At 35.4% G+C, this 16,363-nt stretch overlaps 1 protein-coding gene and 1 long non-coding RNA gene across 2 annotated transcripts; one reads left to right on the top strand and one right to left on the bottom strand.

Annotated features, from left to right (window-relative positions):
- Positions 1-2,733: 2,733 nt before the first annotated feature.
- LOC127953372 (zinc finger protein 883-like) lies at positions 2,734-14,741 on the top strand. Its single transcript, XM_052552598.1, has 2 exons — positions 2,734-3,363; positions 12,360-14,741. The coding sequence occupies exons 1-2, from the start codon at positions 2,958-2,960 to the stop codon at positions 13,775-13,777; spliced, it is 1,824 nt and encodes a 607-aa protein (XP_052408558.1). The 5' UTR covers positions 2,734-2,957; the 3' UTR covers positions 13,778-14,741.
- On the bottom strand, positions 2,903-4,127 carry LOC127953488 (uncharacterized). The gene is made up of 3 exons (XR_008153242.1): positions 3,275-4,127; positions 3,125-3,214; positions 2,903-3,034 (listed from the first exon to the last, which is right to left on the bottom strand). It is a non-coding gene; the product is annotated as an uncharacterized LOC127953488 (long non-coding RNA).
- Positions 14,742-16,363: the final 1,622 nt, after the last annotated feature.

Here is a 16,363-nt window from a genome sequence, read left to right as displayed (position 1 = left end):
ACTTCTTCATCTTCAGAAAACATCTTCAGCTTTTGGTTATATTTATCATCAAACACAAAACAAATCAAATGATAGCGGCAGGAAATGTTCTTTATATTGGTTTATTTATCTCCATTTATTTGTATTAAACACCAAGCTGATGGAAGGAAAGCAATTTAAAATAAGACAATAGACAAGACGATTTAAATATTTTTAATGTTTTTGAAAGAAGTTTCTTCTGCTCATCAAGCCAGCATTTATTTGATAAAAAATACAAAAAAAAAAAAAAAAAAATGTAATACTGTGATATATTATTACAATTTAAAATAATTGTTTTTAAATTTATTATACTTTAAATTATCGTTTATTCCTGTGATGCAAAGCTGATTTTTTAGGATCATCACATGATCCTTTAGAAATCATTCTATTATGATGATTCATGATCAAAGTTGGAAACAGTTCTTTCAGAACATGTGATACTTTTTTAAGGATACTTTGATGAATAAAAAAAAAAAGAAAAAGAAGAAGCTATGTTTTTAAAATATAAATATGTTGTAATAACAATATACACTACTGGTCAGTAATTTGGGGTCAGTAATTTTTTTTCTTTTTAAATAAAATCAATACTTTTATTCAGCAAGGATGTGTTTTAAATTGATAAAAAGTGATAGTAAAGAAAAAATATTATTAGAATATATATTATTAGAAATTTCATTTTGAATAAATGCAGTTCTTTTTAACCTTTTATGCATCAAATATATTAGACAGCAGAACTGTTTCCAACACTCATAATAAATCAGAATATTAGAATGGGTTGTCTTTGGTTGGACAGGGCAGTCTCTTTGTTTCGTGGGTGGCGACTGACTGACATTTTCCCTGACTGAAGCCATCCAATGTAACACATCAGTAGGCAGAACTGAAATATATATATATATATAGCAATATCCACCAATTGAATGCTCTCCCTTCTTTCCTCAATTGTTTGGCTATTTGTCTCTTAATTTCTCCCACTTCACTGAAATAGTTATCAGAGAACAATCACTGTTGTGTCAACATAAATATCAGTAACAAAAGGGTGCACTGGGCATTGCTCAAAAATACTTAATAATAAACTCTGACCTGCAATGATAATCCAGACCTGAAAGGAAGACCTGCTCAGCCTCCTGTAAGGAGACATTCCGGAGGACAGCCAGGGCATTTATGATGGCCTATGAAAAACATTCATGTAAATATACTATAATACCACTACTGAACATTGGATTGTTATATGCATCTTGAAAAAGAGAGAGCCTATTATATATAGAATATTTTGAGGTCATCTCAATTAAAATATCCCTAGTGCAATTTTTTCATCATATGTCCTAAAATGATCCTAACCAAATCCATAAAATTAATTTTGGCCATGCAGAACATCACAGAGACTAACACATGATAACCATGGACTGTTTGTCGTAGGCCTGCAGATTAGGCTAAATTGTTACAGACTTTTAAAAACACCAAACGACTCATTCATTATTGCAAAACAATTGCTAAACGACAGGCTAATTTGGTAAAACAAGGTAAAGGTAAAGGTAAAACAATGATTAAGCAAGTTTTCATACTAATACAGTAAGCTCCAGGTAAATCTTACGCGTTTAACATCAGCATGCTTTCAAGCTCATCTTTTAAGCTAAATTAATGTGCTAGCTAGATTTACTTATTATAAAATGCAACAAGGATTCATTTAATCAAGGCCAAGAATAATTAATACATCTAGAATACGAATTCTAAATTTGTGGGAATTAGTTATTAATTCATAGTTAGCAGCTCTCACTTTGGCTTTACATAAACTTTGCTCCGTTTAAACATAATATAATAAAAGTTAATTTTATATCGGTACTCACAGTCTGATTGTCCATGTCGTCCATCTCAAATGAGTGTTTTCGGTGATCCAGTTCGGTAGGAAGCGCAGGCAGAAAAAAACTAGGGTCCTATAACTGGGGTCCTATATAGGCGGGGTCTTAAAACCGCTGCCTCCTATTGTGCAGGAAAACCCTTCTCCAATGTGTGCTTCAAGATTTTAAATGAGATTTACCCTATCAAAGAATTTTTAAGGTTAAAATTAAATTTTGATGCAAATTATTGTGTTTTTTGTGAAACAAGTATTGAAACTTTAGAGCATGTTTTTTTTTTTTTTTTTTTTTTGGTGTGATTCAGTTCACTTCTGTTGTAGTGAGATGCAAAACTTGTTATGTTCCAAAGATGTTGAATTACCACCATTCAATGTGAAGGTAGTTAGGTTTGGTATTTTTCATGAAAACAAAGATTTAGAATTTGTTCTCAATTCTCTGATATGTTTTGGGAGGTTTTTTATTCACAAATGCAGATGGTTTAAATCTAAACCCAACTTTATTAGTTGGTGTAACGAGCTAAAACTTTTATATACATCCTTAAAATGTGTTAAGAATAAAAAAAGCCCTTAAGCTGTTCTCTATGTTGGAATGATCTAATTTAATTTAAAGGCCCATTTTGTAGTTGTTTTCTTGTTTGTTTGTTTTAAGTGTGTTTGTTGGTATAAGTCTGGTTATGCTCAGCCAAGTCTGAATAATTGTGGATATTTTTGGAAATGTGTTCATGTACCTTGTTTGGTTGTAATGTTGCAATTAAAAAAATAAAAAAACACTTCTCCAACCTTCTAGTTTTTCTTCCTCTCGTCGCTTCGCTCCAGTCCAGCGGGAGGCGCTAAACACACACGTTTGTTTGACAAACATCATTAAACCTCAGAGGAAGAAGTTCAGTTTCACCACGCTCTCTGTTGTTGTTATGTCGGTGTGCTGCCTTAATACAAACGGTTAGACAAGTTTCTAAGAGAGAGAAAATACAGATTTTGAATCAGTTCAGTAAATACCTATAACATCCTCACATTCGTGAGTTTTGAAGCGAGCAGGAATATCTGGAGGAGTTTATCATCTGAACTGAGATCTGCTTCTGTGAAAATTATGTTTATTAAAGAAGAGAGAAAAGAGAACACGAGTGAACCAGAAACCTGGAGAATAAAACAAGAGGATCCAGAAACCTGGAGAATAAAACATGAGGAACCAGAAACCTGGAGAATAAAACAAGAGGAACCAGAAACCTGGAGAATAAAACAAGAGGATCCAGAAACCTGGAGAATAAAACACGAGGAACCAGAAACCTGGAGAATAAAACAAGAGGAACCAGAAACCTGGAGAATAAAACAAGAGGAACCAGAAACCTGGAGAATAAAACAAGAGGAACCAGAAACCAGGAGAATAAAACAAGAGGAACCAGAAACCTGGAGAATAAAACAAGAGGAACCAGAAACCTGCACAATAAAACAAGAGGAACCAGAAACCTGCACAATAAAACCAGAGGAACAAGGAGGTTGGTGTTTATTCTTATTTATTTTACTTTTTTATTCTTATTTTTTTATTCTTCATTCATCTTTAATGACTGTTTGTGGTAACGATACATTAGACTTACAAAGTTTTACTTATCGGGTGTTTTGGGGCCCTGTATAATTTCTGTGGGTGTTTTTATATAAAGTCTAGGTGTAGACTGCGGCACTCAATACCTAACCATGGGTTTTTATTAAAGTTCCTTTGACTATTTTGTACCATTCAATGTTACTGAACCACTTTTTGTGCAGTATGAATAAAGGGTGATAAATTAAAGTGCTTGCAGTATCCTTTAATAAAATATAAACAATATACAAACAATAAAAGCATAATCTAAAAAAACATGTCTTGTGCATTATAAAGAATATAATACAGTTGGTTTGATACCTTTATCTCAAACTGTGTCAGTTTAATTGAAGTGAGGATATTATATAAAACTGTTGATTCAATAATGTATATAAAAACAACAAAGGCATCATCTGAAAAACAATGCCTTGTGCATTATACTGAATAATATTCTGTATATTTTACAGTTGGTTTGATACCTTTAGATCAAATGATGTTGTCCTTTAATGTATTTATATTAATGCATTAAAAGTTGTAAAATTATTTTAAAACCCATAAAACGGTAATTCCAAAAATGGAACTTTGTGCAATAACGGATGTTTTTCTGAATATTTTAGTATTGGTTTTACATTATAATGTCACGTAGTTAAGTCATTTAATTTAAATTGTTCATTGTTAATTTCCCCCTAGAAATTCAGCCTTGTGTAACGTAAAGGGCATGGATTAATGACTATCTGAGTTAGTTTTGGCTCAAAACATAACAGCCCTAAAGAGTTCAGTTGGCAAAAAAAAAAAAAAAAAGAATGTCTAATGTCAAACTAACTAAACTAACCACTACACGAGCACTGCACCAACTGCATAAAACACCCCTAAAATTTGTTAAAATTAGTGCTGTCTGTCACTGTAATCAGTTCAGTGAAATACCTACTTTTTAGAACTCGTCCTAGACGGTTAATCCGATTTTCGCAAAAATTAGCTCACATCATCTTCAGACCACAGCGGCAAAAAGTTAAGGTATTCAAATTTAGTCGTTCGACCGTTCTCGAATGACACGTGAATGGATTCTACAAAAAGCACGCAAAAATTGGCCATACTTTCTGTCCGCCATTTTGATTAATGCTGAAAAACTACTTTTTCAAACTCCTCCTAGACCATTTGTCAGATTTTCACCAAATTTGACTCGGATCATCTTCAGACCAAATTGGCAAAAGTTATGGATTTCGTGTCGATATATGAAACGGTTTACGTTTAACGCATTAACGAATTTGCTGGAAAGATGCCAAAATGCATCTGAGGCTGTATCTCTGCAAACCTTTGATATATTTGCACCAAACTTTATATGTGTCAATGTCACGTCACACTGACCATGCCACATTAGTTTGATAACAGCGCCACCTATTGGTCAAGAATAATATACCATTTATTAACCATTAATAATTACATTTTATAAAAACGTTAATAACTTTTTTATTGCATCAGCCTATTGCAAATAAATAGTACTCAAAATATTCCCTGGTTTATGCCGACAACATAAATACCAAATATACCAGAGTAAGCTGAACTTCCTTTCCACCATTTTGATTTATGTTGAAAACCTACTTTTTTTTATCTCCTCATCAACCGTCAGATTTTTACCAAAATCGAGTCACATGATCTTCAGACTGTCCTGACAAAATGTTATGTATTTTGTGTCGATAGCCAAAACCATTTTTGCATACCACAGCGATGAATCTGAGGCATGATGCCAAAATGACACTTGAGGCTGTATCTCTGCAATGCTTTGGCATATTGACAACAGACTTTCTGTGTGCCATTGTCACCTAACACAGAACACACCAAAATGATTTGATTACAGCATCCCCTGTTGTTTAAAAGTGGTAAGCCATTTAATCATATGACTAGTGGTTGTATTTATGATTTTTCAGCCATCTCAATTACAGTCATCGTAAATTGCTGTAATTGCTCATTGTTGCATTTGGTGTGATTCTCCATGCCATGCTTAGCTCCTCAACTTTCTGCTTGGCCCCGTAATTGCTGCTTGCAGCTATATTTCTTATTTGTTTTATCTTCATTACAATTCTTGTTTGGTTTTATTTTGAATAATTGCATGTAAAGAATAATTTACGTTGTAATGCATATGCAAAATGTGAATTAATATTCATATTCAAGTGTTTGTGCAAAAATTATTAATGCGCATTAATGAAAGGGAGGCGCCCTCTTGATCACATTTTTAGTGTATAACCAATATGACGATTCCTATCTAAACCTGCTCAGCAAGTTTGAAACCCTCATAAAACACTGTCCATATGGAAGACCAAGAGATTCACACCTTTATCTCGACCCCCACAAGCTATACATTACTAGATTATTACCACCTGACGTCTGTGATTTTCATGTACCAATTCGGACGGGACTAACATCTCTGTGTTTATTACAGAGGTGGGAGGGTCTTATTTGTGCATCTGGGCGTCACAGAGATCACGCGCTCTGTATGCGTGCATTGCATTCATTCAGAACACAATAAATATTTATCAGAACACAATAAATACTAAATGGCTGGTAGTTATAGCAAAACCATGTTAATGTGTCTTTCCTTTAGTTTAACTTGTTTTCCTTTTTTTTTGTGTGTGTGTAGTAGGCTAAACTTTCTGTATGTTTAATTTCCATAAAGGTAACGTTACATATGTAATTCAAACATTATGTAACTGAGTGCATAAATGAACGTCAGTAATTTTACCAGATGCTGATGTTACAATAGCCGGTATTAACAGTTTACGTGATCTTGCTCTTGGTTTTATTATTTGTATTATTTTTTTTTATTATTATTTATTTGCCGGTAAGCAAATTTATCAAATATGTGTGCGGTAAGAGCATCTATGGTAATTCACATTGGCCAAAATACACAGGGAGACGCGTTGTGAAATAAAATATCACCGGCAATCACAGACAATCGCATTCGGACGGGATTAGTTTTCTCAGAAGATCACTGAGTTTGCTGAAAAACAGTAGGTAATTTGCTCTGGAATTATCACAGAGGTTGTGTGAGAAAAACACAGATGTGATAGATTCGGGTGGGATTAAAATCACCAAGTACGTCTGTGAAACGCAGATTTCTCTAACGACCCCCTGTAAAACTAGTCCATCCGAATAGGGCTTTAAACTTGGATCTCATGAGATTAAAGTACAAATCCAAACACCAGAAGCAACCTACACTCTATAAGTGTTCTTTGCAAGTGTTCCATGCATTTTATTTACAGGCTATATGGTAAAAATAATATTTTAGTGCAAAATTTTAATTCCATTGTTTAAAAATAATTCATAGACTATCAGTTGTTATGCTTTAAATCCCATGCCATTTGCAATTTTACAGTATTTTCACCTCCAAAACACTTTAAAGTTTTGGAGTTTTAACACAATTATATAAAAAAAAAAAAAAAAAAAAATATATATATATATATATATATATATATATATATATATATATATATATATATAATTTTTTTATATATAATTGTAACCTTCATAAATAGGTGAAGCATTGTTTTCTTGTAGAAAATAAGTGTTTATTCTTTAAGAATAAATAACATTATTAATTCATAGAAATAACTGAAACAATTAAAATCTTTTTTTAAAACTTGAATTTAAATTCTATTAAACTAACTTTTAAAATCTTAAGTAGTTTATCAGTTAAAAAGTGTAAAATGTCACAGTGCATGTTAAATAGTCTAAATTAATTTATGTTAGCAATATAATTAGAACTAACAATATAATTCGATTTTCTTTTTGAATTAACAATTTCTGTATAAAATGGGACAACAACCTTTATATCAAACATTTTTAAATCGTCCACAGCTGAGCAACGTAGGAGGCAGATCTGCGCAGAGCGCCCGAAGTGAATGTGATGCACAAAATTATTATCAGATGCAATGAAAAAAACATCTGCCAAAAAAACATCTGCCAAAATGAAAAAAAAAAAAACCTGGATAGCTTAGCTTAGGCCCATACACTGTTCCTAAGTACATAATAATTATAATAACTGTTAACCCACAGTAACATAAAGTAAGATATTTTTAGTTCCCTTTACTTTACAACAAATGATTTAAATTTTAACAAAGTGGCTTGCTGCCAAACATGTACGCGAGCTCGCTTCCATTCAGTAATTAAAACATGGGGAAATGCAAGTTTTCGGACCAATTTTCACAAAATTTTCGTAAATTGCCCCCAAAATATCTGCAGAATCTGGGCTTAGAAGCGTCCCATGACATCATCCCAATCTGCATTCAGTCAAAAAAAGACCTTGCGTTCTCATTGTTATTGCATGTAAAACGTCTGCTAAAGATCTGGGAATCATCTGCTGTGTACTCTGATCTTGCATAATGCAGACATAAAATGTACATCTCTAAGATGTACATGTGCAATTAAGTTGGGTTGACCTATATGCTTGCATAATTGTCTGTATACAAACATTTTTACGCATTTGTGATCGTTGTATTATTTAGCCTACTGTCGGTAATAGTGGCCCACTGCAAAAAAATTAACTGACCCTGCTATTGTTGGGGATAATACTTTAGAACACAGAAGCTAGATTGTTAACTGTATTTATTTGAATGAATGCAGAGCGGACCATCAGCATAAATAAATTGAAGAAGTCTGCGTCCGATGGCCGTTTACTGGATCGGATCGTTCATGCGGAAAGTATAGCACAGGCTTTGCAATCACAACTTCTTTGTGCTGTTACTCCTTTCGAGCTGAATTTCACAAAAATGGTCAGCTTCCAACAGCATCAGGTGTTTTATTTATGGGCAGTAGAATTATTTATTTATTTCAATGTTTGTAATACATAAGATATCATAATATTTAGAGTATAATATTATAAATGAGGTTGCTTTGTATTGGTGACGTAATACGTAAATGATATGCATGCGGCCCACGAGACTTGAACTTGGACCATAGTGCGGCCCGCTGGAAAAAAGGTTGAGAACCACTGACCTAGATAAACCCCGGGCTGCTGACTTCAACACTCTGCTCACCTCATTTGATCTCAAGCGAGTGTCTACTATAGCAACTCACAAATCAGGCAACCAACTGGACCTCATCTACACAAGCTGTTGCTCCGTGGACAGCTCTTTAGTTGTTCCACTGCACACCTCAGACCCCTTCCTCATTACTGCTAACCTAGCACTTACTCCTGAAGCGACACACACTCCAACGCAGGTCACCTTTCAACGGAACCTACGCTCACTCTCTCCATCTTGCCTATTTTCTGTGGTTTCATCCTCACTTCCTTCACTCTCTCAGTTTTCAGCTCAGGACATGAACAGTGCTACAGACACTCTTTGCTCCACTCTAACCTCTTCTTTGGACAACTTTTGCCTGCTGTCGTCTAGACCAGCATGCACCACCCCATCTGCCCCCTGGCTGTCCGAGGTTCTCCGTGAACATCGCTCTAAACTCAAGGGCTGCTGAGAGGAAATGGCATAAATCAAGAAACACTACCGACCTCGGTGTGTATCAGTCTCTCCTTTCTTCCTTCTCTGCAAATGTCTTCACAGCTAAAACATCCTACTACCACAACAAAATTAACAATTTTGTGATGCTCGGACACTCTTTAAAACTTTTTCTTCTCTTCTTAATCCGTCTCCACCTCCTTCGACTCTTACAGCTGACGACTTTGCAGTTTTCTTCACAAATAAGACAAGAACCATCAATTCTCCACAACATAGACTGAGGACAACTTCACGATGACCAATGCTCTCTCCTCTCCACTCTCAGAGATGGATGTTTCCAAACTTATCCTGTCCAGTCATCCTACTACTTGTCCACTTGATCCGATCCCCACTCACCTCCTTCAATCGATCTCTTCTTCAGTAATGCCTTCACTTACTCACATTATCAACTCCTCTCTTCACTCTGGAACATTTCCCTCAGCATTTAAGCAGGCTCGGGTAAGCCCACTGCTTAAGAAAACATCTCTAAATCCAGCGCTTCTAGAAAACTACAGACCAGTATCCCTTCTTCCATTCATTGCAAAGACACTTGAGCGAGCTGTGTTCAAACAGCTCTCTATGTTCCTTGTACAGAACAACCTCCTGGACAGCAAACAATCTGGTTTCAAAAGTGGCCACTGAACTGAGACTGCCCTGCTCTCGGTTACTGAAGCCCTGTGACTGGCAAGAGCAGCTTCAAAATCCTCAGTACTCATCTTACTGGACCTGTCTGCTGCTTTTGACATCGTTAATCACCAGATTCTCCTGTCCACCCTGAGAAATTCTCCAATCTCCAGTCCTACCTTTCCGATTGATCCTTAAGCGTGTCTCGGAGGGGTGATGTTTCAAAGTCACAACAACATGCTACTGGGTTCCTCAAGGCTCAGTACTTGGACCATTTTTTTCTTCTCCATCTACATGACGTCATTAGGATCTGTCATTCAGAAGCATGGATTTTCTTATCACTGCTTAGCTGATGACACCCAGATAACCCGACGGTAGCTGATCTCATTTCAGCCTGTCTGAGTGACATTCCTAGCTGAATAAATGGCCATCACCTTCAGCTCAACCTTACCAAGACAGAACTTTTGGTGGTTCCAGCTAACCCATCGTTTCATCACAACTTCTCTATTCAGAGTTCGTCATACATAACTCCTTCCAGAACAGCCAGAAACCTAGGAGTTGTGATGGATCATCAGTTAAGCTTCACAGGCCTTATTGCTACAACGACCCTTTCCTGCAGATTTGCCTTATACAACATTAGGAAGATTAGACCCTTAGTGTCAGAGCAAGCCACCCAACAACTTGTCCAAGCTCTTGTTCTCTCCAGACTGGACTATTGTAATGCTCTCCTGGCAGGCCTTCCAACATGTACTATCAAGCCTCTGCAACTATTCCAGAATACTGCAGGGAAGGTTGTCTTCAATGAGCCAAAAAAAGCTCACGTTACTCCTCTCCTAACCAGGTTACACTGGCTACCAGTAGCCGTTCGCATCAAATTCAAGGTACTGATGCATGCCTACAAGACAACCTCTGGCACGGCACCAACACTCCTAAACTCACTAGTTCAATCTTATGTGCCCTCCAGAAGTTTGTGCTCTGCACGTGAATGACGCCTTGTGGTTTCATCACAAAGAAGTTCAAAATCACTCTCACTGACCTTTTTCTGGACTTTGCCCAGCTGGTGGAATGACCTCCCGATCTCAATTCATACAGCTGAGTCTTTACTCATTTTCAAGAAACATCTAAAGACTCATCTTTTTTGCCAGCACTTAACCAAATAATCCTAGCACTTTTCTTTCTTTTCTTGTCATTAAAAAAAAACCCTGGCTATGCGTTCTTTAATTGAGACTTGTCATGGGACTTGTATACTGTTCTTGTTGTTTTCTTGTTGATCTGATTGCTTCTATTGTTCTCATTTGTAAGTCGCTTTGGATAAAAAGTGTCTGCTAAATTTAAATGTAAATGTGAAGATATTTTTAAACCAAGAATGAACCGAAATGAAAACATGTAGCTTTTTATCTGTGTGTGTGTGTGTGTGTGTGTGTGTGTAGATTTTTGAGAGTAATATAGTGTAGTAAATGTAGGCGTTCCGTATACGGGACGGGGTGACAGTTGCTGATATTCAACTCTAGTCGAATCATATGTTTGGGGGCGGGGCAAAATACATTAAGTCAAGTCAGACATTCTACAGCCATAATTACTGATGTTAAAACACAGGGAAAATATGTAACAAATGCCTCGCAGATATAAACAGGGTAAATAATGTTTTAATGTTTTGATTGAAATTAAATGTCAGCGAAACCTTAAAAATACACAATTTTTACAATAGTGCTCTTGTTATAAAGTTAGCCTATATGACAGTAGTTATTAATGTTTTGTATTTCTGTTTTGAGCTGCGCGCACTGAAGAAGACCAGTAGAGTGCGCATTTGATAGCAGGTTTTTGATCAATGGGATTAAATTCATAATTGAATGTAGAATACGCTTTATTTATACAACATAACGTTAATATTAGGACTAATATGCTTGATAACTGCAAAAAGAGCCCGAATTTAAATAAAAGTGTCTGTGCGGCTCTGAATGCGAACTCCTTTTGCTAAACTCTAAAAATACACAGCATTTTATTATAATGGTGTTCCCATTATAATGGTATGGGTGTGACAGTCCAGTCATAGTTATTAATAATCTGCTTTTTTGTTTGACCCGCTCGTGAAATCATGTGAAATCATTTGAGCGCTCATGTATAGACATAATGGCAAAATCAATAACCCCCTGCAAATTATTGTCAATTAATATACAATTATTTTATAATAAACTTAAAAAAATAAAATATTATTATTATAAAAAATGCTATTATTATTATTATTTTAATCTGAAATTTTAGAATTTATAAACTGAAAATCGACCAGCTTTTATTTTGGCGGGTTTCCAGCAAGTACGTACATGGATTTACGGGTTTAGCGCTGCCGTCTGTAGAGCGTCAGTAAATGAAATGTCACAGTTTTGAATTGTGCTTTGAAAATGGCAGAGGATAACCTAGATTTATGTTTTCAGTTTTCTGAAATCAAATTCTTGTACAGTAAAGTTTGTAGATCTAAAATGGTAATTGCACATTAACAACAGTATGCAAACGTGCCTTCTGAACTTATTTACACAGCACATTTCTTATTTTGGTCATGCGATTTCTTACTTTGGCTTGCCGCGGTGGTATTACCCATTCTGGTTGTCTACCTACTGTATATAAATGTGTATATAAAATCTATACATTTTACTAAGGCTGTGACGGTGATAAAGTGATGCATAAAAATGTTTTCCCAGTTTCCCTATTAAATTTGTAAAAGTCATTAAATCTGAAGCAAAAAAAGTAAATTGTGTATTCTCAGCTTTTAAAAATATACCAAAAATAAATAATTTTACTTTTATTTCAGAGGTCATTGAAGAAAAAGAGGAAAATGAAGAATCAAATCATCAAGAGAAGCAACATGCATGTGATCAATGCGGTAAAATGTTTTTATGGGCTTCACTTCTGAAGAAACACTTGAAAGTTCATGCAAAGAAGCCGCAACATTCATGTCATTTGTGTGGAAAGAGTTTTTTGCATCTACAAAGTTTGAAAGAACATCAGAAAATACATACTGGTGTGAGAGAGTACATGTGCTTTGAGTGTGAAAAGACTTTTTGTTCAGTGAGCAGTTTAAAACTACATGAGAAGATCCACACTGGAGAGAAACCTTACAAGTGTTCACACTGTGACATGAGATTCAGTCATTCATCAAATCTGAAAAAACATGAGAGGATTCACACTGGAGAGAAACCTTACAAGTGTTCACAGTGTGACATGAGATTCAGTCAATCATCATATCTGAAAACACATGAGAGGATCCACACTGGAGAGAAACCTTACAAGTGTTCACACTGTGACATGAGATTCAGTCGGTTAACACATCTGAAAACACATGAGAGCATTCACACTGGAGAGAAACCGTATAAGTGTTCACACTGTGACAAGAGATTTAGTCGGTTAACACATCTGAAAACACATGAGAGGATCCACACTGGAGAGAAACCTTACAAGTGTTCACACTGCGACAAGAGATTCAGTGATTCGGCACATCTGAAAACACATGAGAGGATCCACACTGGAGAAAAACCTTACAAGTGTTCACACTGTGACAAGAGATTTAATGATTCAACACATCTGAAAACACATGAGAGGATCCACACTGGAGAGAAACCTTACAAGTGTTCACACTGTGACAAGAGATTCAGTGTGTCATCAAGTCTGAAAACACATGAAAGGATCCACACTGGAGAGAAACCTTATAAGTGTTCACACTGTGACTGGAGATGCAGTCATTCATCAAGTCTGAAAACACATGAGAGGATCCACACTGGAGAGAAACCTTACAAGTGTTCACACTGTGACAAGAGATTCAGTGTGTCATCAAGTCTGAAAACACATAAGAAAATTCACACTGGAGAGAAACCTTACAAGTGTTTACACTGTGACAATCGATTCATTCAGTCAACAGAGCTGAAAACACATGAGAGGATTCACACTGGAGAGAAACCTTACAAGTGTTCACACTGTGACTGGAGATTCATTCGTAGAGGAAATCTGAAAAGACATGAGAAGATTCACACTGGAGAGAAACCTTACAAGTGTTCACACTGTGACAAGAGATTCAGTGGTGCATCGAGTTTGAAAAGACATGAGAAGATTCACACTGGAGAGGAAGCACATCAACGCAATGTACGAGGGAAGTGTTCCATTAAGTCATCTGTTATACACAGTCATACAAAAAACAATCACAGTAAGGCCCCGTACACGCGGAGACACATTTAGTTGTATATGTAAATATTTTGTATGGTATACGTGTTTCGTCCAGACGGATCCGGCATTTTGGGAGAGTGAATTCATTTTTTTTTAAACCAGGTCCCAGAGTGGATAAATCTGAAAATGACACCTTTTTTGTTTTTGTTTACTGCAAATCCATATATTTTGTTAGACAATGATGTCATCACCCCACATCTCTACTATAGTCAGACACCGCTACATCATGTAACACCAACAACAATGGAGGACTACATGTTTGTGTTCATGCTGCAGATCTGCGCCTATTAGCTTGATTAAACTTACTAGTAGAGCTGCACGATATTGGAAAAAACAACACTCATCGTGATAATTTTTCTCGGCAATGTATATTGCGATATGGGAAAAAAAGCACCAGATGACTTGAACAGCTCTATTAGGGGAAAAAAATAATGATTGGGGTAATTTTGTAGGTGAATAAATAATCTAAGAAAATTACAAACATAGATAAATATGATAGAAAAATTGTACATATGAAATAAAAGTCATTTATATTCTTCAGTCCAACTGTTACTGTCTGTTACAGTTAAGTCTAATACATTACTGCTGCATTACATTGCTGACAGAATGCAGTGTTTATAATCTAGAGATTGTAAAGAGGATGTAGCTCACGCACTGTCACGTCAAGTACCAGTGGATTACAGACTTGCTCCCGCGGGACCCGATGCAACAGAGAGCGGCGCAGGACAAGACTTGTGTGTGTGCAGGATAGAGGAAAATATAAAAAGAAGTATCTAAACATAAAAAATCTAAAACAAATAAATTGTTATTCATCTATTGGACAAAAGCAAAATGAACTCATATAAAATATAAACAATTAACAGGTGCAAGCGTATGCAGAGCTTCTATTTAGGCTATAACAGGGATTGGTTTGTTGCACGATGAGATTGATGCAAGCACACCTTTTGTGAATAAAAGTTTCATTTTGGCTAAGCGAGTTTGTCGTTGTTGCTGTTTTCATTTAAAATAAAACATTGAACAACAAACTAAGCATTTGTTTTAAAAGGGGGAAAATACCTTATTTATTTTGGTTACAATATCCATCTTATTCGTTTTTGTTAATAAAAATTAGATCTTTAAATGCCAATGGGAATTTGTACCATTGTACTATTTTATGGCTTATGTGTTTTAATTAATGGGCTAACAATGAACCACAAACTACTATAGTTTTAAAGAAAGAGGAAATCCAAATACCTTTTAATTTTTTTGTGTAACAATGCAGATAAAACATTTTCCTTATATTAATAAAAGTTCAAAGTTTAATATGAGAGAATTTGTCATCGTACTGTTTTAGCATGTTTTGTTATTAAAAATAATAGGCTAATGATTAGCCACAAATTAAATATTCATTTGAAGTAAGGAAAATGTAGATTCAGTATGCATATTTTTATTGTGTGTTAACGGATTTGTGTGATGTCTGAACTGAGATGTCTTTCAGAGATTATGAATGCAGTGCTCTTTGCTGGCATTCCACCAAACCATATAAACCATGCACACAGCAGCCGCTTGCTTTAGTTAAGAATAACTGTTCTGTGAATGTTGATGCTGTAATAACAAATATTTATTAGGAGTTTGTGCTGGGATTTCATAAGTTTCATGGAGAAAAAGTAATGTAAATAATAATTAATTTTGAAATAATCAGGACAGTAACATGATTACTTTTAAAAGAAGTAATCAGATTACATTTTCAGAGTAACTTGCCCAACACTGGAACCAATATACTAGCCATTTACTTTCTCAGCTGTTTGGTTTGGTAAGCTAGAACAAAAAGTAGAATTTAAGAAATTTTGTGTAGAAAGATGTGTAAATTGTCTGGAATGGAATGTCCGCCCACTGCATGCCACAAGACTGAGATGGAGAATGCATTGCTCTTGTGAAACAGATGCATCCAATTGACGGGGACTACAAACTATCTACTACAAACTCATCTAACATACATTTTGTTGAAAAAAAGTGTCCCTTATTATGTCCTGCTCCATCTATATCATTCAACCGCTGTAATTAATTAGGGAAAAGAAATAAACATTTGACTTCTATTCAGCTAACAGCAAGTTTTGATATATTCACACTGAGCAATCTGAATAAAGTGACAATTTATAGTATTGCATGTTGGCCATCACATTGATATGCACAGTATGTTTTTACAAAAGTACAATTTAAATGGAATGAGTACTGTAGAGATTTAGTGACTAGATATAGTATTGCACAGTTGACATATGTATATTATTGCACATGTATTACTGCACCATTTTAACTGACATTATTTAGTGCATTTGTTTAAAGTTCTGAAAAATAAAGTGTACGGACAGTGGTATTGCAGATTGACATACTGCATATTGTACAATATTGTATAATGCATGTTGTATAGCAACAGTATAAACAGAAGAGATTTAAATGAAATTAAAGCTGCAAGCAGCGATAAAAGGGCCCTCGCACTCGGGCTCACCACCACCCGGTGCACATAGGAGGAACAGTGAATGTAGGGCCATATGCTTATAAAATACTAAAAATTTGTGCCACATTTCCTGCTGCCAACAGGTGGCGCTATGATTATAACTG

Source organism: Carassius gibelio, chromosome B3 (genome assembly GCF_023724105.1).
Source record: "Carassius gibelio isolate Cgi1373 ecotype wild population from Czech Republic chromosome B3, carGib1.2-hapl.c, whole genome shotgun sequence".
Classification (NCBI taxonomy): Eukaryota; Metazoa; Chordata; class Actinopteri; order Cypriniformes; family Cyprinidae; genus Carassius; species Carassius gibelio.
The sequence above is the reverse complement of the archived record's forward strand: the minus strand, read 5'-3'. Positions and strand labels throughout refer to the sequence as shown.